General features: G+C 41.9%; 1 protein-coding gene across 3 annotated transcripts in view; it reads left to right on the top strand.

Moving 5' to 3' along the window:
- Positions 1-27,422, top strand: part of CUNH1orf21 (chromosome unknown C1orf21 homolog) — a 180,791-nt gene that overhangs the window by 104,602 nt on the left and 48,767 nt on the right. For all 3 annotated transcript variants that reach the window (XM_088453918.1, XM_088453919.1, XM_088453920.1), the window contains exon 2: positions 12,211-12,407. In XM_088453918.1, coding sequence (XP_088310044.1) covers positions 12,314-12,407 — 94 coding nt within the window. In that variant the 5' untranslated portion in view covers positions 12,211-12,313. The remainder of the gene's footprint in view (positions 1-12,210; positions 12,408-27,422) is intronic.

Genomic DNA, 27,422 nt, shown 5'->3' with positions numbered 1-27,422 from the left:
GAGATTGCTGCTATTTCAGGGAGTCTCCCTGACAATCAGGGAGCGTTGGCAAATATGATAAACGTGGGTGGACAAAAGTTGGAGTTGGTACACAAATTTTGATCTTGTAATATTAAATCAGTGGTGTGGACCAAAATATGGTACTGAATTATAATGGAAGATCAATTTTGTAGTGATTTTGCGGCCACAAAAGCCAGTTTTACAATACTGATGTAATAACAAAATAGCTTCTTATTATTACATAAAATCTATTTTTAGTCAGAAAATCTGTTTCTCAAATAATACCATGCTCCTCCAAATCTGTACAGTCCCAATTTCTATGGGACATTGTCAATTAATGGCATCCAAAAGATGTGAGGCTTAGGCAATGGTGGGGTTGGTCACATCAAGTGGCAATAATGGCAGGACAGATTAGGGGTGGGGTTGGGTGTATAAAGGCATGAACAGAATTTCTCAGTGTTTTTACTTAGGATATTGTGAGGTAAAATGACACTACAAAAAAACCTAGAAATTAGAATTACATTTTTGTAATATAAAAGTAAAATATCTATTGACAAGACTGAACCAACCAAAAATCTGCCAGTTGTAGAACAGGTACACACATCATTTCCATTGCTGGTGTTTTACGGAATAGTTAGAAAACTCAACCAAATAGATTTTTTTTTAAAGGGTTATGTCATTTAGGGGTCTATTTGCTAAGCAGTGTTAGGAGACAGAGTGAAAAGTGATAAGAAAGTGATAAGGTGCCAGCCAATCAGCTCCCAACTGTCATTTTTCAAACACAGCCTGTGAGATGACAGTTGGGAGCTGATTGGCTGGCACCTTATCACTTTCTTATCACTTTTGACTCTGACTCCTAACACTGCTTAGTAAATAGACCTCTAAATCCAAGAAGTCATCATTTAATCTCAAAGTTCTATTGGTGGTCATTTCAGAAGTGTAAAGTCTGCTGTCACTCCCAAAGTTACTATTGGTTTCTGGCTCATCCCTGAGAAATAACCAAAATATTCCTGCAACTTGCTTCTGTCATTTTGTCCTGTAACTGTGGGATATGTATGAATCTGTTGTAAGGAAAAAAGTACAGTTCAGGTTGGAGATGTTTTTCTAAAATGAGTTATGTAAATCTCCTATACTGTAAGCCCAGTATTATTGAATGGAGAATTTATAGTTACCAGATAAGTCATTTAAAAGTTGGAATCTGAAGCTACTTCAACTGTTACCATGCAATAAAAAATACAATATTTGTATTGATAGATTATGTATCAACATCCACACTGACCTAATGTCGACATTTTTAGTATGTTGTGAATGGCGACAGTCAGAAAGTCAACAGTACTAATTTAGACCAAAACTAACCCTCACCCTCATCTAACCTTAATTTGAGACTGGTCCACTCCTAACCCTAATTGCAGCCTAACCCGTAACTGTGACTGCGGGGTCTATGCACTAAGCCTTGGAGAGTGATATAGTGGACAGAGATAAAATATCAAACAATCAGCTCCTAGCTGTAATTTTTTGAACACAGCCTGTAACATGATAGTTAGGCGCTGAATGGTTGTCCATCCACTTTATCCCTCTACAAGGCTTAGTACATAGACCTCTGTAATTGCAATTCCAGCCTGAACCTAATCTTATTTGCATGTGTCAACTTGTTGTTGTTAACATTCACAATGTTAATATGTTTAACATGTCGACATTGTGTATGTCGACATCTTATATGTTGACATTCTGAATATTGACATTTAGAGCATGTTGACATTCTGATTGTAGACATATTGATTGGCACTCATACATGCAACTTGGCTGCAGGTTCTACCATGCAAATACATACTTACCTCACTCTGCTATTTTGAGCTTGTGCATTAGCTAGTGCACATGCAGTGAAGCCCCTTGGGAGGGCAGATAAGCAATTTTGGACCCACCCTCACAGTTTGCAGTAGGGCAGAGATACTGTGTTCCACCTCTGGCAGTATGCATAGTTGGCAATAGTTTCCAGTGCTGCTTTGCTCCTAAGCAGGTGCACAGATAAACTAGAGATGTGCGCTGACCCCTGTGTTTTGGTTCTGATTTTGGATCTGTATCTCCTCGTGTTTTGGATCTGGATTGGTTTTGCCAAAAACGCCCTTCTGTGTTTTGTTTTTTGTTTTTGCATCTGTATTTTTTTTTTAAAAATCATAAAACAGCTAAAATCACATAATTTGGGCTTTTTTTATTCCTACAGTTTTATTAACCTCAATAATATTTATTTCCAGTCAATTTTGACCACTTCACAGCTCACAATATTGATTTTTTTCATCTAGTTTAGGGCCATAAAGTTGTCTCCAGCTAGCTGGCTGACTAAGCTAAGCGACAGCAGTGGGCGGTACTAACGTGGCAATTCAGCTTCAAACATGGCACAGAGTGGCATTGCAGTGGTAGACAGGATGGCAGTTTAATAATCTATACAACCCCTAGACATACTTGCCTACCTTTAGGCTGTCCCTTCCAGGAGGGGACAGCCTGGACGACACTCTGTACACAGCAATTGGGCAGAGTGGGGGGCGTGGCGGCTCAATCAAGTCATCGTGGCCCTGCCCCCGCTGTGCAGGCACTGAACTGCAGGGGGCGGGGCTTCGATGACACGATTTAAAGCGAATTGCATCTTCTGATCCTCCGGACTGCATACTAAGTGGCCGGCAATGGGGGGGGGGGGTGCCTGCTGGCTGCGACCGGTTCTGGGAGACTTGCCTAGTCTTCCGGGTGGTCGGGGCCAAATCGGGAGGGTAGGCAAGTATGCCCTAGGAATTTTAAAAGCCAAGAATGTTTTCCTTAACTAGGTCAGAGCCCCGACGGAGTTGCAATGTTTATGGACTGAAGACAGGGAAAGGACGGAAGGATTGATTAGTTTTTTAATTGATTTAATTTAATATTTTGATTCTTAAAAAAAGTTATGAGGGAAGATCAATCTAGGATCAATTTCTTCATTTCCTAAAAGACATCTTTGATCTGGAGGAGGTTTTTTAATTTTTTATACATCATAAAAAAAAAAATGAGGTGGCCTTGCTTGTGGAGGTGCTGCTAGAACATACTGTAAACAGACATTTACTGGTTTGTACATAGGGAGGTTGTTAGGGATAATGGGACCAAGACTTGCTGTTTACATCAGATGATAGCAGCCTGTAGTTCTCCGGCTGAATTAGAACTCTCAGTATCTGTGATGTTTGCGGGGCCTACTGGAAGTTATGTGTCAACAACAGGAGGCGTGCTTCAAGTTGCCTCAGCCTACTTTATGCACTGTATGTACCATGTAAATATATTGTATGTGAACAATATAAACAACTAATTTTTGTATTAAACGTATTTGCAGTGCACTTGTATATTATATGATTCGTTTATATGATTATGGAAATAAAGTAGTTTCAAAAGGAGGCTTGGAATATATCCAAGATGGACGCCGAACAAAACTATGTTCTTTTAAAGATGGCCGCTGCACTCTATCAATAGAATATCTAAAGAGAGGCCTGGAATACATAATAAACAGTGCATTTGTGTAAAAATGGCTGCTGAATGGGATTTTTATGGCCACCGCACTCTGAATAGAGGATAGCCATAGAGAGGCTTGGAACACATAGCGCATACGGCGCATGCGCAAACCCCGGATTCGTAAAGATGGCCGTCGTTCTCTATAAATAGAGGACAACCATAGAGAGGCTTGGAACGCATGGCACATAAGACGCATGCGCAAACCCCGTTCAAACGAGATAATAGAACGGGGTATAAATATGGTTACAGAGGTACATATGGAGTGTCTGAGGAAGCCGCTGATGGTGCACACTAGGCGGAGAAACGCGTTACACATGGTACCTTGATGGTGGAAGCAGTAAAGTTATATTGACAATTGTCATAGCGCTAAGTAAGGAATTGGGGAGAGGACTGCATGGTTACAATTGACCATTTTATATCTGTGGAACAGCAGCAGAGAGTATTATACCCAATATGTGGTGAACTAAATGGGATTACAAATGGCTGCTTGCTATAACATGCATGTTTTCAAATACTAACATTACTCCATAAGCGCTTACTAACCACACTAACCAATCAGTGAAGCCGGAATTGTATGGGTATAAATATATATATATATATATATATATATATATTTTTTTTTTTTTTTTTTTATTTCCTGGATTATTTACTGACTAACTGTCTTTACACAAAAACCTTTTTCCAATTTTTTCTTTTTTTCTGATATACTAATCAGTTGTGAAAAGGAACATCGATAGCTGCTGTCTCTAAACAAATCTTGCCTACTAAACTGCAGAATTTTCAGGTGTTCATTGGGACACATACTGTTCCTGGTTGCTGCTAAATAGGACCAAGGTCCTCATACATGTTTATTGTTATGCAAAGGGATATTGCTAGCTGTTGGCTTTAAACAAATCTTGCTTACTAGCTGCAGAATCTTCAGGTGTTTATTGGGACACAGATTGTTCCTGGTTGCTGTTAATTTAGGACCAAGGTCCTTATACATGTTTTATTGTTGGAATTAAGCATATTGATTTATTTACTGTGTATTATTGTTATTTTTTATGAGAAGATACATTTGTATCATATATTTATCTAATTATTTATTGTTGCTGGCATTTTTATATGTTGATGTAGGAATTAGTATTTTTTATGGGAATAAATTTATTATATGAATTGCATCTCAATCAATTGAACAGCGCTCTCTGGTAAGGTTTTAGGCCTTATAGATTTTTTTTGCTCCACACTTTATTGCAACAAATCCTGGCAGGAAGACGCTCTGTGCTGCTGAAGATGCTCATATTTGCCCACCCCATCAATTTGGTGGTTCAGAATTTTATTTAAAAAAATGAAAGGGGCATACATGAGATGCTGTCTGTGGCCATTACAATTTCTGGACATTCATAAACCATAAAATTAAAAATGTCCTCAAACAATACATAATGCAAAGAAAAGAGGTGCAAGATGGAATTGTCCTTGGGCCCTCCAACCCACCCTTATGTTATATATATGAAACAGGACATTCACAGTTTAACAAACAAATCACTTCAGCGAAAGGGGCTGCCACTTGTGGCTGAAATTATTGGTTTGTTTGGACCCCCCACAAAACATGCTGCCAATGCGCAGTGGACATTGGTGGCAATGATCCCATACACAAACTGGCTTTACAACATAGGTAAGATCAGATGTCGTCATCATCATTGTCTTCCCCATCAGTGTGTACATCCTCTTCTTCACACAATATTAATTCGTCCCTCCCGGAATCCATACAATACAGTACAATAAATACAATATAGGCGCTTCTGTATTTTTTTGACGTGATTGTTGGTAAAGGTCTTCCTCGTGGAATTTGTAATTCATTTTGATGAACAGCATCTTTTCCACATTTTGGGGAAGTAACCTCCTACGCCGATCACTGACAAGGTTCCCGGCTGCACTGAAAACTCTTTCAGAGTACACACTGGAGGGTGGGCAACTTAAGTAAAGCAAAGCCAGGTTGTGTAAGGACCTCCAAATTGCTTCTTTTTCCTGCCAGTAGTAAAACGGACTGTCTGACATGCCTATTTGGATGTTATCCCCAAAATAATCATCCACCATTTTCTTAATGGTGACCGTATCAGACAAAGTCACGGTAGACATGTCACTCTTTGTAGGCAGTTCTTCTATACACAACCAGATGTAGTTAGGTTTTGCTGACTGATCTGCATCACACCCAGCAGAGGGTCTCTTAGGAAATTTTTTTTTTTTCCTGGCAGCCGCAGAAACTGAAGGAGGAGATGCTGCCGTGTGACGTGCTACTTGAGCTGCCGATTTTTTCACCAACAGCTCTTTGCATCTTTTCAGATTTATGTCCGTTGGAAAGAAAGACACAAGGTATGACTTAAACCTAGGATCAAGTATGGTCGCCAAAATATAGTTATCTGATTTCAAGAGATTGATGACCCTTGGATCCTGGCGAAGCGAATGAAGGGCTTGATCTACAAGTCCAACATACTAAGTGGAATCACTCTGTTTCAGCTACTCCTTCAGTTTCTCCAGTTGCTTTTGCAAAGGTCTGATTAGGGGAATGACCTGACTTAAGCTGGCAGCGTCTGAACTAACTTCACATGTGGCAAATTCAAATGGTTTGAGAACCTTGCACAACACGTAAATTATTCTCCACTGCGCTTGACTAAAGTGCATTCCCGCTCCTTTCCCTATGTCATAGGCCATAGTGTAGCCTTGGATGGCCTTTTGCAGCTACTCCATCCACTGAAGCATATATAGGGTAGAATTCCACCTAGTTACTACCTATTGCTTCAGGGCATATTCAACAGTACTTGCTGGTGCTGCAATCTTCGACACGCAGTTACTGAATGTCAAAAATGTCCCAAAAACTCAGACCACCGAGAGCATCTCCTGCACACCCCTGTCATTTTTGAAAAAATGTTGCACCACCAAATTAATTGTGTGAGCTAAACATGGTATGTGTTGATTTCGCCCAGATGTAATGGTCTCACAATATTAGTGGCATTTTTATAAATCACAAATCAGTTTTTCTAAGAGGTTCTCAGTGGTATGCCTCTTAGTGAAACTGGCCTCTGAATGAGCTGGCATTTGTTAGATGCTGCTGCTGTTTGCACTGTTGGAGGCAATACACCAACCCAGTGGGCTGTCACAGTCATGTAATCTTCAGTTTGCCCTGTCCCACTGATCCAAGTGGACAGTGGGCACAACGGCATTTCAGAGGACATTAATAAGGTTTTTTTAATGTCCTTGTACAGATTGGGAATTGCTTTTCTAGAGAAGTTGAATCTAGAAGGGACATGGTAGTGGGGACACAGGACCTCAATTAACTGTCTAAAACCCACTGCATTAATGGCGGATACTGCAAATCTAATACCAGTATAGCTGTTATGGCGTCAGTAATCCGCTGTGCAACTGGGTGTCTGCTATCATACTTGTTCTCTATTGCAAAGTATTGTTTGACAGTCAATTGTTTGGTTAAAATAAAGTAGTCTTCTTCCTGGTCCCCTTCTGGGATGAAGATCCACTCACAGCAGCAACAGGCGTAGCACTCAAGGATCCTTCTGTGGAACCACGGATAGGAGAGGAGTCAGTCATTCTTATGAAATTGGATGCAGGACTACTTCCGAACATGATTGAGGATGTTGCAGTTGTTGGTGATGGAGATTGCAGGCGCTTGGATCCAGAGAGAAGGGAGGGGCTAAGTGACACTGGACTGATTGTTGTTACTTTTTTTTAGCCAAAGTTTCTAAATTTGAAAAACGCTTTTCAATTTGATGAATGCGCTGCAAGTGACGAAACAGGGAGGAGGTTCCTAGATTGTTAAGGTCCTTACCTCTACTCACTGTTACTTTGCAATGGTTACAGATGGCTTGACTAATGTTGTTCGGATTTGGGTGGAAATGATTCCACACATGAGAAGTGGATTTTTTGGTCCTTTGCCCAGGCATGACAACAATGGGCTTTTTTCCTTAATGGGCAACAATTGTTGCCTGATTTACAGTTTTTACACAAACATCCTCGGCATCAACATCTTCATCGTCATCAACATCCTCATCATCCTTGTTAGCACCAACTAAAGAAATATCCTCCTCATTCTCTTGATGCAAATCCACAGAAGCATCCCCGATTTCTATGTCAGCATGTTGACTTATGTTGCTCATCCCCACATTTGTAGAGGGCACACAAATGGTAGTTGTACAGTATTAGAAAGGTCAGGCTAACACATGGCAACTGCGGACACACTTGGACTCTCCTCGGGGATCTGTGACTTTTCTGAGCACACAGTTGGTTTATGTGCCTTAGCGATTTAAATTTTTTTGAGACATCTACAGGGAGAAGGGCTTACATCATCATAAGATGCAGAACCACCAGTCATAAATAAAGGCCAAGGCCTTCTCCTTTCCTTGCCACTTTGTGTAGTAAATGGCATATTGCCATTTTTTTGTTTCTCTGCATCTAACTTGGCTTTTAATTTTTTTTTTTCTTTAATGCTGTAAAACAATGCTTGTTTGATATTAGATGCCCTGACTTAAGCCCTGTATGCCCTTGGGCATCGGCTTTAGTAGATGATGTAGATGGACTAGTATCGTCATGAGTATGACTGGTGGCACTGGCAGCAGCTCCACCACTAGTATGTGCTTCCTTCTCTCCTCTCAACTGATCGCTCTCCATATTAACAAACACGAATGAAGTGGGGTACAGCACACACGCCAATTTGTACCAATTTTAATATTACACTGCGGTATCAATGACCTACAGTGTGAATATTTTTTACGAATACACTGCATTTTCCACTTACAGTGTCACAATATTTCTTATGAATACACTGCGTTTTCCACTAACAGTGTGACAATATTTTTTGCGAATACACTGTTTTCACTAATAGTGTGACAACATTTTTTACGACTACACTGCGTTTTCCACTTACAGTGTGACAATATTTTTTACGACTACACTGCGTTTTCCACACAGTGTCACAATATTTCTTATGAATACACTGCGTTTTCCACTTAGTGTGACAATATTTTTTGCGAATACACTGCGTTTCCACTAACTGTGATAATATTTTTTCTGAATACACTGTGTTTTCCAATTACAGTGTGACAATATTTGTTATGCACTACACTACCACTTACAGTGTCACAAGCAATACATGTATGAATATTACACTGCGGTCTAACTGGCAGCGTCACACTAAAAAAATAAAAAATATATAGTACACTGGGGTAAAGCACAAAAAAATATATAATATATTATTTTTTTATTCATTAAATGTTGAATTAGCTTTTATTTTTTTATACACTGGAAACCCTTGGATGGACAGAGCACCCCTGGTTGTACACAGCAGTCCCTGCCCCTGGATGCACACAGAAACCCCTGGATGGACACAGCAGCCCCTGCCCTAGATGGACACAACAACCCCTGGATGAATACAGCAGCCTGGATAGACACAGCAGACCCTGGATAGACACCGAAGCCCCTGCCCTTGATGAACACTGCGTTTTCCACTAACAGTGTGACAATATTTTTTGCGAATACACTGTGTTTTCACTAATAGTGTGACAATATTTTTGTACGAATACACTGCGTTTTCCACACAGTGTCACAATATTTCTTATGAATACACTGCGTTTTCCACTTACAGTGTGACAATATTTTTTGCGAATGCACTGCGTTTCCACTGTGACAATATTTTTTACGAATACACTGCGTTTCCACTAACAATGTGACAATATTTTTAATGAATACACTGTGTTTTCCAATTACAGTGTGACAATATTTGTTATGCACTGCACTACCACTTACAGTGTCACAAGCAATACATGTATGAATATTACACTGCGGTCTGACTGGCAGCGTCACAGTAAAAAAAATAATAATAAATATAGTACACTGGGGAAAAGCACAAAAAAAATATATAATATATTATTTTTTTATTCATTAAATTATGTATTAGCTTTTTTTTTATACACTGGGGACCCTTGGATGGACAGAGCACCCCTTGTTGTACACAGCAGCCCCTGCCCCTGGATGCACACAGAAACCCCTGGATGGACACAGCAGACCCTGCCCTAAATGGACACAACAACCCCTGGATGGATACAGCAGCCTGGATAGACACAGCAGACCCTGGATAGACACCGAAGCCCCTGCCATTGATGAACACAGCAGCCCCTGGATGGACACAGTAGCACTGGCCTGGATGGATACAGCAGCCCCTCTTGGATGAAGCACAGCCCTGACAGCCCAGGACTCAGCAAGCAAATGGCGACGATCACCGTGGGGGAGGGACTTTTATACAATCCAAAACATGCGAAAATACGACACAGTGGGATGATGACGTTTTCCCTCACTTTGAGATCCAATTCAGGCGGGAAACCCGATCTGGACTCTGATCTCGCCTCGGATCTGCAAGTTCGGGTGGGTTCGTTTCTCAGGGAACCGTACCCGCTCATCTCTTAATATAAACATGCCTCACGTAGTACAGTCTAGGCACACGTTGTACTACAATCCCATCATGATATGTCCAATATATATGATTGTGAATGACACTTTCAATAATTATTAACTTATAAATGCCAGAGAATATGGATGGATCATAACAATTGCATGTTATGGACATGCTTGGTCATTCCTCAAGAAACATTTCCAGTGATGTAATTGTTCAAAGACAAACCCATAAACCTGAGAAAATACCTGCAAATTATGGGCAGTTGGCAACTATGGCAATGTACATGTAAACTAATTACATCGTAAACATGTGGTCTGTATATTCCATATGTCACATGGCTGATCTAGTAAACATGCATAAGGGTGACAAGTGCATTTTGTTGCAAGAATATTAGAAATAAATACAAATAATTAAGAAAAGTTTTGATTGCAACATATTTCTATTGTGGGATAACAATTGAGTGTAGATCTACAGTATGTAATGAAAGACTAGTAAATGCTGTTTAAGCATATCTTCACTGCACTTCTGGGGATTTGCAATATACTGGGGATGTTGCTGATAACTAGTCATGAATTACATGTTACCATAACAACACTTATTGGAATAGACTTTAAGGCAGAATGTAAACTGATTTTAGCTACCATGTGCTGCGTCAGTGTGTGGGCTTATCAAAAGAAGCATGTAGAACACTGTTATAATGCACAGACAGCTGGGAGTTTTTTTTAAGAGAATGCATTTGCATATAGTAACTAAAAATAATTGTCACTGGTGATGTGAAACAGTACAAATGTCAGCATTTTGGTAGTACTTCAAAAATTAACAATTCATACATATGGCAATCTGTATTAATGCTAAATATATTCCCTGGCATTTATGGAAATATCATGTGATAAGTACAGCAAATAAAAAGTTGTAGTTATCAAAACCGTGTCCACTTCACTGCTGAAATGATAATAAGGTGGTCTGTTCAACCACGAGTAGGAAAGTATGAATTAAATGAAAGCTATGTATATGTACTTTGCTGATACAAATATTGATCTCCACTGTGTGTATGTGAATATGTGTGTGTATATATAAAGTAGTGCAGCGGGGGCGTAACAACACAATTTGTGTCATCATGACCTGCCCACTACTGCAGTATGATACAAAGCAAACTGCAGAGGGGGACAGGACTAAGATGACATATTATCGTGCAACTGGAGGATGGAGCTATGATGGTGCAAATCGTATCCAGGCCCTGCCCGCCCCACGCGCTTAAGTAAAAGGAGTGGGGTGGCCTTCTCGAAATTGAGGAGTATCAAGGTTAGTATTGGGCACCTTTTTGGTTAAATATTTACCAGATGGAAGTGCAGCTTTAACTGGAGTTCAGACAAGGATGTCTGCTGCTGCTGGTTGATGACTTTTACTGTATTTATTACCTGAAGTTTTCCCATTCATATGCCGCCTCAAAGCTTTAACTTGCAGTTTATAGCTTGTAATGACTATTTAAAATGCTTGCTGATATGTTGTTACATTTATTAATTTAATATATATAGCGCACACATATTCTGCAGCACTTTTACAGAGAATAATTTTCCATTCACATCAGTCCCTGCCCAGTGGAGCTTACAATCTATATTCCCTACCACATGTACACGCACACACATACAAACTAGGGTTAATTTGTTTTTTTGGGAGCCAATTAACCTACCAGTATATTTTTGTAGTGTGGGAGGAAACCAGTGTACCCAGAGGAAACACGCAAGCACAGCATATACAAACTCCGCACAGTTATAGCCGCAGTGGGAATTGAACCCACAACCTCACTGCTATGAGGCAGTAATGCTAACCATTACACTGCCTGTGCTGCTTATATTACATTTAAGCATCTCTTTTTCTACTGATATTGTGCGGCTCTTTTGAACATTAGAGGGCCACCCAATGCTGTGCCTGAAGGGTATCAGGTTGCCTATCACTGGATTAGAGTGTTTGGATAATAAATCCCTCTTAGTTTGTTTGTTTGTTTGGTGCCATGTAGCAACTTTAATAAAAAAAATAAGTGTGGATAACTGACCATTAGTAGATCCATCTCACCCCCTATGTGTTCAAAGAGATTATTATTGGAATGCTTAACACAATGTTTTATAATTGGACTAATTAGTGCAAAGAAAAGACAACCGCACCAGTCTTTATAGGAAGTCTGTTGCCCATGTAATCATATATTTCCCCCTAAAAAGGGTGATGAGTATAATTCCTGTTTATCGTTACAGGTTAAGGAATGGTGGAGACATCGTTGTGTTCTTGGGATACCTTGAAAAGTTTCCACTAGAAATGATTATTCTAAAGAGTCAGTCGGGAGCTGACTGAATAAATATGGGATGTGCTTCAGCTAAGCATGTATCTACAGTGCAAAATGAGGAGGATACACAAAACGGCAAGAACTATCAGAACGGAGACGCTTTCTCCGGTAAGCTGCTGCTGTTACATGTTCGACAACAAGTCCTATATCTAGAGTGAAAGTATATTGTTCTTTCTTTGTCTTCATTTTTAATGTATGTTAGGATCATTAATCATTTTGTAGAAAACCACATTTCTGTGCATTTGTATTTATAATGGGGGTGCTGTCGAATTGCTTATATGTGAATCTTCTCAATGGATTCCTAACCAGTGCTCTTAATGACCAGAGTATCATGAAATATCATACAGAAGAATAATTGCAGTATGAGACTGGTGCATGCCAGTTGGCATGGTGTATGTTGTGTACACATATAGGGGCTAGTGCAGATGGAGCATATGTCAGTAGGCATAGTGTATATTGCATATACATATAGGAGCTAGTGCAGATGGGGCATATGTCAGTAGGCATAGTGTATATTGCATACACATATAGGGGCTGGTGTAGATGGAGCATATGTCAGTAGGCATAGTGTATATTGCGTACACATATAGGGGCTAGTGCAGATGGAGCATATGTCAGTAGGCATAGTGTATGTTGTGTACACATATAGGGGCTGGTGCAGATGGAGCATATGTCAGTAGGCATAGTGTATATTGCATATACATATAGGGGCTAGTGCAGATGGGGCATATGTCAGTAGGCATAGTGTATATTGCATACACATATAGGGGCTGGTGTAGATGGAGCATATGTCAGTAGGCATAGTGTATATTGCGTACACACATAGGGGCTAGTGCAGATGGAGCATATGTCAGTAGGCATAGTGTATGTTGTGTACACATATAGGGGCTGGTGCAGATAGGGCACTATGTCAGTAGGCATGGTATATGTTGTGTACACATATAGGGGCTGGTGCAGATGGAGCATATGTCAGTAGGCATAGTGTATATTGCGTATACATATAGGGGCTAGTGCAGATGGGGCATATGTCAGTAGGCATAGTGTATATTGTGTACACATATAGGGGCTAGTGCAGATGGAGCATATGTCAGTAGGCATAGTGTATGTTGTGTACACATATAGGGGCTAGTGCAGATGGAGCATATGTCAGTAGGCATAGTGTATATTGCGTATACATATAGGGGCTAGTGCAGATGGGGCATATGTCAGTAGGCATAGTGTATATTGTGTACACATATAGGGGCTAGTGCAGATGGAGCATATGTCAGTAGGATAGTGTATATTGTGTACACATATCTGGGCTAGTGCAGATAGGGCACTATGTCAGTAGGCATGGTATCCGTTGTGTACACATATAGGGGCTGGTGCAGATAGGGCACTGTGTCAGTAGGCATGGTATATGTTGTGTACACATATAGGGGCTGGTGCAGATAGGGCACTATGTCAGTAGGCATGGTGTATGCTGTGTACACATATAGGGGCTGGTGCAGATGGAGCACTATGTCAGTAGGCATGGTGTATATTGTGTACACATATACGAGCTGGTGCAGATGGAGCACTATGTCAGTAGGCATGGTGTATATTGTGTACACATATAGGAGCTGGTGCAGATAGGGCACTATGTTAGTAGGCATGGTGTATGCTGTGTACACATATAGGAGCTGGTGCAGATGGATCACTATGTCAGTAGGCATGGTGTATGTTGTGTACACATATAGGAGCTGGCGCAGATGGGGCACTATGTCAGGCATGGTGTATGTTGTGTACACATATAGGAGCTGGTGCAGATGGATCACTATGTCAGGCATGGTGTATGTTGTGTACACATATAGGAGCTGGTGCAGATGGATCACTATGTCAGTAGGCATGGTGTATGTTGTGTACACATATAGGAGCTGGCGCAGATGGGGCATATATCAGTAGGCATGGTGTATATTGTGTACACATATAGGAGCTGGTGCAGATAGGGCACTATGTCAGTAGGCATGGTGTATATTGTGTACACATATAGGAGCTGGTGCAGATAGGGCACTATGTCAGGCATGGTGTATGTTGTGTCCACATATAGGAGCTGGTGCAGATGGATCACTATGTCAATAGGCATGGTGTATGTTGTGTACACATATAGGAGCTGGCGCAGATGGGGCATATATCAGTAGGCATGGTGTATATTGTGTACACATATAGGAGCTGGTGCAGATAGGGCACTATGTCAGTAGGCATGGTGTATGTTGTGTACACATATAGGGGCTAGTGTAGATGGAGCATATGTCAGTAGGCATAGTGTATATTGCATACACATATAGGGGCTGGTGTAGATGGGGCACTATGTCAGTAGGCATGGTGTATGTTGTGTACACATATAGGAGCTGGTGCAGATGGAGCACTATGTCAGTAGGCATGGTGTATGTTGTGTACACATATAGGGGCTGGCGCAGATGGGGCATATATCAGTAGGCATGGTGTATATTGTGTACACATATAGGAGCTGGTGCAGATAGGGCACTATGTCAGTAGGCATGGTGTATGTTGTGTACACATATAGGGGCTGGTGCAGATGGGGCACTATGTCAGTAGGCATGGTGTATATTGTGTACACATATAGGAGCTGGTGCAGATAGGGCACTATGGTAGTAGGCATGGTGTATGCTGTGTACACATATAGGAGCTGGTGCAGATAGAGCACTATGTCAGTAGGCATGGTGTATGTTGTGTACACATATAGGGGCTAGTGTAGATGGAGCATATGTCAGTAGGCATAGTGTATATTGCATACACATATAGGGGCTGGTGTAGATGGGGCACTATGTCAGTAGGCATGGTGTATGTTGTGTACACATATAGGAGCTGGTGCAGATGGAGCACTATGTCAGTAGGCATGGTGTATGTTGTGTACACATATACGAGCTGGCGCAGATGGGGCATATATCAGTAGGCATGGTGTATATTGTGTACACATATAGGAGCTGGTGCAGATAGAGCACTATGTCAGTAGGCATGGTGTATATTGTGTACACATATAGGAGCTGGTGCAGATGGAGCACTATGTCAGTAGGCATGGTGTATGTTGTGTACACATATAGGGGCTAGTGCAGATGGGGCACTATGTCAGTAGGCATGGTGTATGTTGTGTATACATATAGGGGCTGGTGCAGATGGGGCACTATGTCAGTAGGCATGGTGTATATTGTGTACACATATAGGAGCTGGTGCAGATAGGGCACTATGGTAGTAGGCATGGTGTATGCTGTGTACACATATAGGAGCTGGTGCAGATAGAGCATTATGTCAGTAGGCATAGTGTATATTGTGTACACATATAGGAGCTGGTGCAGATGGAGCACTATGTCAGTAGGCATAGTGTATGTTGTGTACACATATAGGGGCTAGTGCAGATGGAGCATATGTCAGTAGGCATAGTGTATATTGCGTATACATATAGGGGCTAGTGCAGATGGGGCATATGTCAGTAGGCATAGTGTATATTGTGTACACATATAGGGGCTAGTGCAGATGGAGCATATGTCAGTAGGCATAGTGTATATTGTGTACACATATCGGGGCTAGTGCAGATAGGGCACTATGTCAGTAGGCATGGTATCCGTTGTGTACACATATAGGGGCTGGTGCAGATAGGGCACTGTGTCAGTAGGCATGGTATATGTTGTGTACACATATAGGGGCTGGTGCAGATAGGGCACTATGTCAGTAGGCATGGTGTATGCTGTGTACGCATATAGGGGCTGGTGCAGATGGAGCACTATGTCAGTAGGCATGGTGTATATTGTGTACACATATACGAGCTGGTGCAGATAGGGCACTATGTTAGTAGGCATGGTGTATGCTGTGTACACATATAGGAGCTGGTGCAGATGGATCACTATGTCAGTAGGCATGGTGTATGTTGTGTACACATATAGGAGCTGGCGCAGATGGGGCATATATCAGTAGGCATGGTGTATATTGTGTACACATATAGGAGCTGGTGCAGATAGGGCACTATGTCAGTAGGCATGGTGTATATTGTGTACACATATAGGAGCTGGTGCAGATAGGGCACTATGTCAGGCATGGTGTATGTTGTGTACACATATAGGAGCTGGTGCAGATGGATCACTTTGTCAGTAGGCATGGTGTATGTTGTGTACACATATTGGAGCTGGCGCAGATGGGGCATATATCAGTAGGCATGGTGTATATTGTGTACACATATAGGAGCTGGTGCAGATAGGGCACTATGTCAGTAGGCATGGTGTATATTGTGTACACATATAGGAGCTGGTGCAGATAGGGCACTATGTCAGGCATGGTGTATGTTGTGTACACATATAGGAGCTGGTGCAGATGGATCACTATGTCAGTAGGCATGGTGTATGTTGTATACACATATAGGAGCTGGCGCAGATGGGGCATATATCAGTAGGCATGGTGTATATTGTGTACACATATAGGAGCTGGTGCAGATAGGGCACTATGTCAGTCGGCATGGTGTATGCTGTGTACACATATAGGAGCTGGTGCAGATAGAGCACTATGTCAGTAGGCATAGTGTATATTGTGTACACATATAGGAGCTGGTGCAGATGGAGCACTATGTCAGTAGGCATGGTGTATGTTGTGTACACATATAGGGGCTAGTGCAGATGGGGCACTATGTCAGTAGGCATGGTGTATGTTGTGTACACATATAGGGGCTGGTGCAGATGGGGCACTATGTCAGTAGGCATGGTGTATATTGTGTACACATATAGGAGCTGGTGCAGATAGGGCACTATGTCAGTAGGCATGGTGTATGCTGTGTACACATATAGGAGCTGGTGCAGATAGAGCACTATGTCAGTAGGCATAGTGTATATTGTGTACACATATAGGAGCTGGTGCAGTTGGAGCACTATGTCAGTAGGCATGGTGTATGCTGTGTACACATATAGGAGCTGGTGCAGATAGGGCACTATGTCAGTAGGCATGGTGTGTGTTGTGTACACATATAGGAGCTGGTGCAGATGGAGCACTATGTCAGTAGGCATGGTGTATATTGTGTACACATATTATAGCTGGTGCAGATAGGGCACTATGTCAGTAGGCATGGTGTATGTTGTGTACACATATAGGAGCTGGTGCAGATAGAGCACTATGTCAGTAGGCATGGTGTATGCTGTGTACACATATAGGAGCTGGTGCAGATAGGGCACTATGTCAGTAGGCATGGTGTATGCTGTGTACACATATAGGAGCTGGTGCAGATGGAGCACTATGTCAGTAGGCATGGTGTATATTGTGTACACATATTATAGCTGGTGCAGATAGGGCACTATGTCAGTAGGCATGGTGTATGTTGTGTACACATATAGGAGCTGGTGCAGATGGAGCACTATGTCAATAGGCCATATTGCCAACTCTCCCTCATTGTCAGGGAGACTTCCTGAAATAGTAGTAATCTCCCTGTCTTCATGAAGAATACAGCAATCTCCCTCATTGCACCTTACTCCCATTATGTAGCTGTTATTTAAAAAAAAATATTTAGATATATACCTTCAAATGGGATCATCATTTCCCTGCATTGGTTATAAGGCACAATGATCCCTATGGCTACAAGCATTTTCTGAAAAGTATCAGTGTGCTTTTACTAACAAATAGATCGTACTGACTGCTTTTGCAGCAAGCATGGTTGATGTTGCGTACACATATAGGGGCTGGTGTAGTGTATTTTCACACTCTATATGCCCAGTATACGAACACAAGCACATGTGTGATTGCTGAGGTGAATGTATTTTGCATGTAAGGGCCTGACTTTGAGTCAGAAATAGGCACGGCCGTGTATTTTGCTACAGTCAATTTTGCGTGCATCTTATGATATTGCCGCGAATGATATTTACAAAGCTGAGAAACCTATTTGCAATGTCTTGAGAGAGTGTATTTCCGTCTCTGTGCGTCTTTAGACTTACCATCGGTCGCACCATCGAAACGTGCCTTTCCTGTCTGAGTACGGCCTCCTGTGTGAGCGGCTGTGATCTTAGCTACCACTGTTACTTCCCAGGAACGCCCAATAGCATTCACAGACCCTGCATGCAATTCTGCACTGCGTCTCTGAGCGCTGACAATAGGGAAGCATGCGCTTTGTGACTCGGACACATGCGCAACTTTAAGAAATCATCCAGCTGCGTGCGGCTTTGACACTGCGTCCGACTAAGAATCAGAACAAAAAATAACTTCCATTCATAGAAGAGGCTGTGTAATGGCATAATCAGGAGTTAGGAAAATAATATAATTATAAATGGCATCATGATTACTCCCAAAATTGCAAATACTTGTGAGGTCCCTGGGCCTGTTTCTGGGTCAGACACAGTTTTCCGGCTACGAAGCCCCTCCCTGGTGTGTCTGAATGTGCGAGGACTGAGGCAATAACTGTCAGCGTCTGTAGACACTGAAATACTGCTTGGTGCATCTCTAGACACCACCATGAGTCGCCCCTTTGGAACTTAGACCATGTTCTCTGTCTGAGTATGGCCCTCCTGTGTGAGCGATAACTATCTTTGTATGCAAACGCTTTATATGACACGCCTGCAACACTCCCATACAGGGCTATTTCCAACCCGGGGGAAGGGTACGTGGCCTAATCGCGGGAAGCGTGACCACGCTCCCTTAGTAAAAAAAAAATAAAAATCCTACTTACAGCGCTGCAAAGCTCCGCCGGGCCCCTCCAACAGGGTAGTTAATACCCTCTCTGTGCCCCTGCTCCCTTATGACACAACCTCTCCATGCGTTTGTTTAGGCACCACCCTATTACCTCCCAGACACCGCCCAGGAACACCCCACACATTTCTACTGCTGTGCATGTATATTTGTACTATGACTCTGTATAAACAAAATCGAGATGCATGCATAGAAAAAACATTGCTCCGCTGCGTCCGACATCGCCATTGTGACCAACTCAGAAACAGGCCCACTGTGTGTCAGTAACCCAGGGGTTAATAGATACTAGTGCAGAAAGTCTCTGTGTCCTGTCACATAGCTTTTTGTGCTTCAGAGATGCCTGGTGTCTCCCAGCTACAAGATTAGATCAGCATGTCTCTCATGGTTTATAACAGTAATGAATTTATATTCTACGTGTCATGTGGAGCAAGATTGGGAGCTCCTATCCTTTCCTGACCGCAGTCTATGGAAACATGTCGTATGCACTGAAAACTGTGTCTAGGTCTTATATTGCTACTGCTCCATTTGTTTATCTAATTATGGTTGATGACACAGCCCATATCCTGTCAATACATTTTAGCAAAACTATACCTTTCCATAGCCATACATATTGCTACATAGAACGTGTCATCTATAAATACCAGCCTGATGGGGGATATAGATAAATTCCATATATCTCTAAGGTTATCAATTTTTATTACGTAAGCATTGTGACTTTCATCGTCATGCGCCATTTAATAATGATTCATTGCTTCATGCATTAGGTTTATACCCCTTTGTACATTGCTATTGGTGGGTCGCACCTGGGATTTGTACATGCGTCGATCCCGGGTGCAACCGGCCTGAGACCCCCTTCAGACTGGCGGCCCAAACCGGCAATAATGCCGGGCCGATGACATCACTGCCATCTCTGCTGAGCCGGCACTTGGAGATGATCTCATTTCCAAGTGCCGACTCTCCCTATGCGGTGAACGGGACCTGGGTCGCCTAATTTGAAATTAAGGTTTGGCTTAAGTCAGGGAGTAACTTTCTAAAGCCTGACACATCAAGGCTCATGGTAGGTGATTTTTACCACTTTCTCAGATGAGTTGTAGGGCCTGATTCTGAGTGGGATGCCGTGGCAGGCTACCTACTTCCTTAACCCAATGCAAGAATCTGCATGTATGTATGAATCCGTGCATCTGCAAGCCTAACCCACCCACTGTTTTCATGTCCACAGCTATTATCATTAATATCTGGAATTGCACCCACCCCATGCTGGGAGCAAAACATACATCTGTAGCAGATTCCAATTTTCATTAGCGGAAAATTGGACGCACGGAAGTCGCTCATATGCCCATAGGTGTTCACATGGTCACTACTCAGTTCCCATGAATTGGCATATCTGGGTGGTAAGTGTGGTTCGTTGAAAGTCTAATCAATCCATACACACTCGTGATCTCCATCCATTTGCTGCCTAATCTAGCGCATGCGCAGTCGCCGATTATTTATTTATTACCAGTTATTTATACAGCGCACACATATTCCGCAGCGCTTTACAGAGAATATTTGGCCATTCACATCAGTCCCTGCCCCAGTGGAGCTTACAATCTATGTTCCCTACCACATGCTCACATACACATACACATTATGGTTAATTTTTTTTGGGAGCCAGTTAACCTACCAGTTTATTTTTGGAATGTGGGATGAAACTAGAGTACCTGGAAGAATACACGCAAGCAAAGGGAGAAGTAGTGGGAATCAAACCCTCAATCTCAGTGCTGTGAGGCAGTAATGCTAACCATTACACTGTCTGTGCTGTGCTACCCAGTCATGTTGTCATAAGCTACAGGGTGGGCTACAAATGTCTTTACACAGTCATGTTCACAAGATCCTGGCTTGGACTGGGACAGGGACCACAAGCAGTGGGTATCGAATGACCATTTCTCTTCTAGTCCCAGCATCTCATTTGTCATGGTTATGGTTGTCCTCTCATTAGCCTCACCCTGGGATGTAAGTAGAGGTTCAGAGACCAGCCACATATTTTGTCCAAGTTGTTTCCCTTGACACTCTTGTTTGGGAACACAGGGCCTGATTCAGACCCGTTCGCGAGCGAAGGGCGCTCGCAAGCGGGTCGATGGTGCCCGAATGCGCATGCGCACGACGGAGGGAGCTCCGTCGTGCGCATGTGTGAGACCCGGCGAGTGACGAGGAATATGTCGCTCGGGGTCTCGCACCAAAGGGGGCGTGCTGTCGATGGTGACTGACAGCACGCCCCCTTTGGTGGGCGTGCCGGGGCCGTGGCTGCCAGACGGAGGCGTTCCCATGGGAACGCCTACTGCCTTGGTCCGGCCCCACTGACATCAGTAGTGATGTCAGTGGGAGTGATTTTGGCTCTGATAGAGCCAAAATCACTCCTGGGCTTGCGGCAGCGAGACCCTACCGCAGGGTCTCGTCGCAAGCCCGATGGTCGCAATGGTCTTGACCATCGTGACCATCATCATGGACGCTCGCATAAGCTGTGGGTGGTAACCCACAGCTATGCGAGCGTCCAAGAGGCCACTCCATTTTTAGGGAGGAGGGCCCTGATTCAGAGCGAGCGCTCTGTCAGAAGGTTTGGCTCTGAATCAGGCCCTAAGCCTTCAGTTGTAGCATCAGCAGGGCCGGCTCTACCATTAGGCAGCTTTAGGCAGCTGCCTAGGGCACTGGGATCTGGGGGGCGCTCCTGAGTTTGCCTATGACAAAATTAAGGATGTCTCAGAGAGGCATCTTTGTTGTACTTAATACAGATGGCGGCTGTGGAACTTCTAAGACGCAACCTCCACACCTTCACCTGAGGACTGAAAAGTAGGTATTGGTGTGTGTGTGTGTGCGCAAAGGGTGAGTAGGCTGAAGTTTTGCCTAGGGTGCTGAGAAACCGTGCACCGGCCCTGAGCATCAGAAGGGAATCACTCGTGTTGGCTAGCTGATGGAATCATTTGGATCACGAAAACTGCGTGTGGCCTGCAAGATGCCTGGAACGGTACTCTGTAACCAATAGCGCTATGCCAGAGCCACCCAGAGAATCTTTAAAACCTTCAGGGCAGTGCTGTACTTCACAGTGTGGGCATCCTCCCGCTCCCTAGGCATCACACTATAACATCATGGGTTTAGGGGGCGGGGCCATCACAGCACGCATTGTTACATCGCTGTTTGACACCGTTTATGCCAAATAAGTCTTCCCTAACTTAGATATTGTGAGTTACTGTGGGGTAGATGTACTCAGTCTTGGAGAAAGATAAAGTTGAGTACCAACTAATCAGCTCCTGTCATTTTTCAAACACAGCCTGTAAAGTGACAGAAGCTGATTGGTTGGTACTTTATCTCCGTCCACTTTATCTCTCTCAAAGGCTTTAACTAAAGCACTTAATATTACGGGATGGCATCCATAAGGCAGCAAGATGTACTCCTTTGCTTTTGTAATACATGCGTACCAGTGCATCCTGCCTTCAGCATACGTCTACTATAACTTTCAGGTTGAAAACCTTTTTCCCACTATAGAGGCCATATTCAATTACCGGCGAAAAGCCGTTTTTGCCTGTTTTGTGCCTAAAACATTGCGTATAAAACAAGCGAAAACTTTTTGCCTAATTCAATTGCTATTTTTCGCCGGTTGTATTTTTCGCCTGGTTTGCCGATCCCCGTAGGCAATGATGAGATTTTGCCTGTTCGGTATTCAATTAAAAACAGGTGAAGAAGTATCGCCTGTTTTTTTTTTCTCCACATGGAGGGTGGAGAAAAACAAAAAAAAATTGTATTTTTATTTTTTCTAGTGGTAATCGATAGTTATGATATTTTCATATAATGGCTAGTGTAAAGGTCATGAGAGAGGCATTTTCTTTTCACTGTACTGCATGTGTACACATATATATATATATATATATATATATATCAACACAAAGCCCAGTCGCCTGGATAAGAGCACTCTCCAAAACATCAATAAGAGTCTTCATTTGAATTCAAGTTTAATCGAAAAATAGATTGCCACATATATATTTGTCGACGTTTCGATTCCACTGGGAACCTTTTTCAAGATCGGCAAAACGTACAAAAATGCATCCTATGTGCAAAGTTCAATTTTTATCTAAAAAATAAAAATACAGAAGACAAACAAAACACAATCAGTGCATGTACTGCAAAGTGTCATAATACCAATACAACAGAAAATATTCCATATATACAGCAAAACAGTCTCCCAGGCTCCATATTCAATCCATAAAAAACATATAATTTCCAAGGGTGTTGAGCGCATGTGCTATACATACCTAATCAAAGTTAAAAAAACGGAGGCTATAGAGATTTCACACGCCTGTATATCACAGCTATACTCCACAATGGTCTCAGTGTATACCATAGATTCCTATATAACAATATAAGCATGAGCACTCTCCAATAAACGAGAATAGTTTTAAGAAAATATAAATAAATACATATATAGATATATATGTCTAATGGATCAAATAGACATTCCAATATCAAAGCTTGCACTAAATTCGTGATCAACTTCATGTCCACATCTTTTACTGAGAGTGTATAGGGAAAAACACTTACCAGGAAAGTATAACAAACAGAATCATGTAACAAAAGCCTCGTGTCTGAATAGAGCTATACCCCACATAAGTCCCAGCAGGTGTACCTCATGGGTGCCTATGTAATAAAGAAATCCGTAGTATGAACATACTGAACATAATGCCAGTATTATAACAATGTTCCTATATAGCATGACAAGGTAACTAGATAACACAGCGGTGCTTACCGGATCCCTGAACATAACCTTGCTAGACAAAACTTCCTCCATACGGTGGCTGGATTCCCGGACAGCGGGAGGTACACGTGCTGCCTCTCCAGCCGGCTGCTCAAATACCCGTCATCCCGGAAGTAGTCGCCGCTCTCCACCAAATCACATGGTCTCTGTCGGGCCGTAGTATAAACCACCTAATCGGGTTTGCTACATCCGGCAGGTTACCATGGAGACATATTAAACAAAAGGAAGCGCTCTACGTAATAAATCAACCAATAGGTGGGACACCTAATATAAACCACCCCGTCAGCTTAACTTCATTCGGCCGGTTACCATGAGAACAAAGTACACAATGGAAGCGTTCTAATTCAATAGTATCTGTTAGTAAACGGAATGTGCACACAAGCGGAACACCTAGGGAGTAAGGCTCTATACAGATAATACCATATAACTTAATCATATGCAGTATTGAAAATGGAAAAAATGGAAAAAATAGGATATTGGGAGCCTGGAAGAACGCAGAGGACAGTACAGAACTACATTACAACACAAAGAAAACCAAGGGATAACATATTTTAAAGTCCAAACACTAGTGTACCAAAAAAATTTTTTTTGATCAAAATACACATACATATAAAAGAAGAGGGGAATAAAAAAATTTAGAGATAGATCTACATAGGAGATGAAAATAGATGAAAGTATAATAAAAAAATATATAAGTTAAAGATCAAAAATGAGAAAAATATACAAAATATGAATAATAAATAGATACAGGAATAGATACACAGATGGATAGGATAAAAATCTATCCAAACACATAGATACACTCATTTGTGTATCTCAGTGTATCCAAAACATGTTCATCCCAAGGCAGCTGTGCTGGACTAAACCTAGTAGTGGATTATTAGACAGAAAGTTACCCATATAGGATATCATGCTCTAGTAGATACCACATGCAAAAGAAGAAAATAATACTAATCGATTAAAGACACAGACTAAATGTGGTTCAGACAAGAAAAGAGTTGAATAGATGACAGAGACAACCCAAGCATAATTCAAGAAACCACCACAATTTAGGAAAAAGATGGTGTATTCATCCATCACCATAGGAGACATTTCAAAAGAAAAGGCCAAAATACCAAATAAAAATCACCCCACATCCATGCAGAAGTTTAAAGAAACACATTAAGAGGGTTGTTCTCGTGGGGCTACTGTATCCAACGTGTGGATCCAAAAACTTTCTCTCTTCTTAAGGGCTAGGATCCTGTCGCCCCCAAGAGTAGATGGTGGTATCCAATCAATTAACCGACACTTGAGACTCGCCACTTGATGACCTAGCAATAAACAGTGTCTGGCTACAGGTTTATCCGTATGTCCAGTGGAAAGGGCTGAGCGGATAGATGCCCTGTGATTGGCCATTCGATCTCGGAATTTTCTTGATGTTAAACCCACGTAGTATAGTCCACAAGGGCATGTAAGGTAATAAATGATAAAGTCCATCATACAATGCAATTTATATTTAATATAGATCTTTTTGCCCGTATGGGGATGGGGAAAAGACGGTCCCGTTAGCATAGATGCACACGTAATACAACTTCCGCAAGAGTAACAGCCAGGTTTCTGTTTCATAAGCTCAGGTATAGTTTTGTCTTCTCTAGGATACACAGTGGGTCTCATTAGCAATTGTTTGAGGTTTGGTCCACGTTTATAGGCCATCATAGGTGGATCATAGTTCTTAAATGGAAGCGAATTATCAGATGTAACAATGTGCCAGTGATCTTTTAAAATTTTTGAAGTTTTATAAGCACTCTTGTCGAATTTTGTTGTGAAAATTAGACGTTTTTTATTCGTATACGGCAAATGCTCATTATCCATTTGCTTTTGGTAAATTCTCCGTGCCTTAGCAAGGCATTTGTTCAACTTCATCCGACCATAGCCCCTTTCAAGAAATCTGGCAGACATCTCATCCAGTTGGTCTTCCCTGATGTGTGGATTAGAGTTTATCCGCATGACAAGTAAAAATTTTGAAATAGGTAAATTGTCCTTGAGTGATGGTGGATGATGACTAGACTTCAATAGGGCCATATTCCGATCAGTATCTTTACGATACAATGATGTATTAATAGTCCCCTCAATATTAGTTATTGTTACATCAAGGAAGTTTATAACACTAGTATTGACCTGATGGGTGAATCTGATTGGAGTCTGGAGTGCATTCAATTGGATCACCATATCCTCAAACGTCTCTGAGGTCCCATTCCACAGCAAGAAGATGTCATCTATAAAGCATCGGTAAAAGACAACCCATTGACTATAGTTGGGAAAGATATATGTTTCTTCGTATCTGGCCATATATAAATTGGCGTATGCTGGTGCGAGGTTCGAACCCATTGCGGTTCCAGTTAATTGGATATAAAATGCATCTTTATAATGGAAGTGATTGTTGTAAAGTACAAGGGCAGCCAGTTCTAGCACAAATTCTGATGGAGTATCGCCACTTGGACCTTGATCGATCAGTACCTTCCTTAACGTATCCAAACCTTTGCCATGTGGTATCACCGTGTATAATGAACTGACATCCATTGTTGCCATAACAATCTCCTTATCAAGTTGACCTACACTTTTCAATTGTTGTAAAAAATCTCCAGTGTCACGGATATAACTCCTTCCTTCCAGAACTCTTGGTTGTAAGATGCTATCGATAAAGATCGCAAGAGGTTGCAGAAGGGAACCTTGGGCCGATATTATTGGTCTCCCAGGGTGTCTTATCAGGGTTTTGTGGATCTTTGGAAGGGTATATAAGATGGGACATCGTGGTTTATCAACCGTCAGGTAGTTGTGTAGATCTTCATCAATCCACCTATGCATCAAGGCATTATTTAACACCTGATCAATCTTGATCTTAATCTCAGGGATAGGATTACTACCGGACTTCCTATATACTCCTGTATCTGAAAGTTGTTACATTATTTCAAAGTCATAGTCACTCCAATTTTGGACAACAATGGCTCCACCCTTGTCTGCGGGCCTGATCACAATATGTGGATTAGCCCTTAATTTTTGTAGTGCCTTTTTCTCATCTGGTGGTAAATTGTCATAGGTTTTAGTATTATCACAGGTGTTAATGTCAGTATTCATTAACCTTAAATATGTTTTTATGCTGGCATTTGACGATGGTGGATCAAAGACTGAGGGTTTTTTAAAGGGCTTCTGTCTGGATATATTAGAATATTAGAATCACTTTTGAAAAATTCTTTTAACCTCATAGACCTCCCAAAGCGATAAATGTCAATTGATTTCTCAAATTTACTATTTCTACATGTCGGTACAAATGTCAAACCTTTCGACAAAAGGTTTAGATCTGATAGGTCAAGGTGAACATCGGAAAGGTTAAATACAGAGTTTAAACCCGTCTTCTTCGGCCACGTCTTCGAGTGTCTCCCCCTCCGCGTATGCGGTCTATGGTTCTTCGGTCCCCTATCTCTGGATGAATAAATTCCTGGTCTGTGCCTTGATCTAAAAAATCCTTACTGGTATGCATGCCGTCAGTAGCCTCTGTCTCAGAGGTGGATAATGAGGAGCCCGATTCCATAGGAAATACTGGTGTTCGTCTTCGTTGGACCCTGCCGACATGGGAGATAGTTCTACCAGACATGTTGTTGCCCATTAGC

This window comes from Taudactylus pleione, unplaced genomic scaffold (assembly GCF_031769625.1).
Source record: "Taudactylus pleione unplaced genomic scaffold, aTauple2 ptg000602l, whole genome shotgun sequence".
Classification (NCBI taxonomy): Eukaryota; Metazoa; Chordata; class Amphibia; order Anura; family Myobatrachidae; genus Taudactylus; species Taudactylus pleione.
This window is presented reverse-complemented; position numbering and strand designations above follow the sequence as displayed.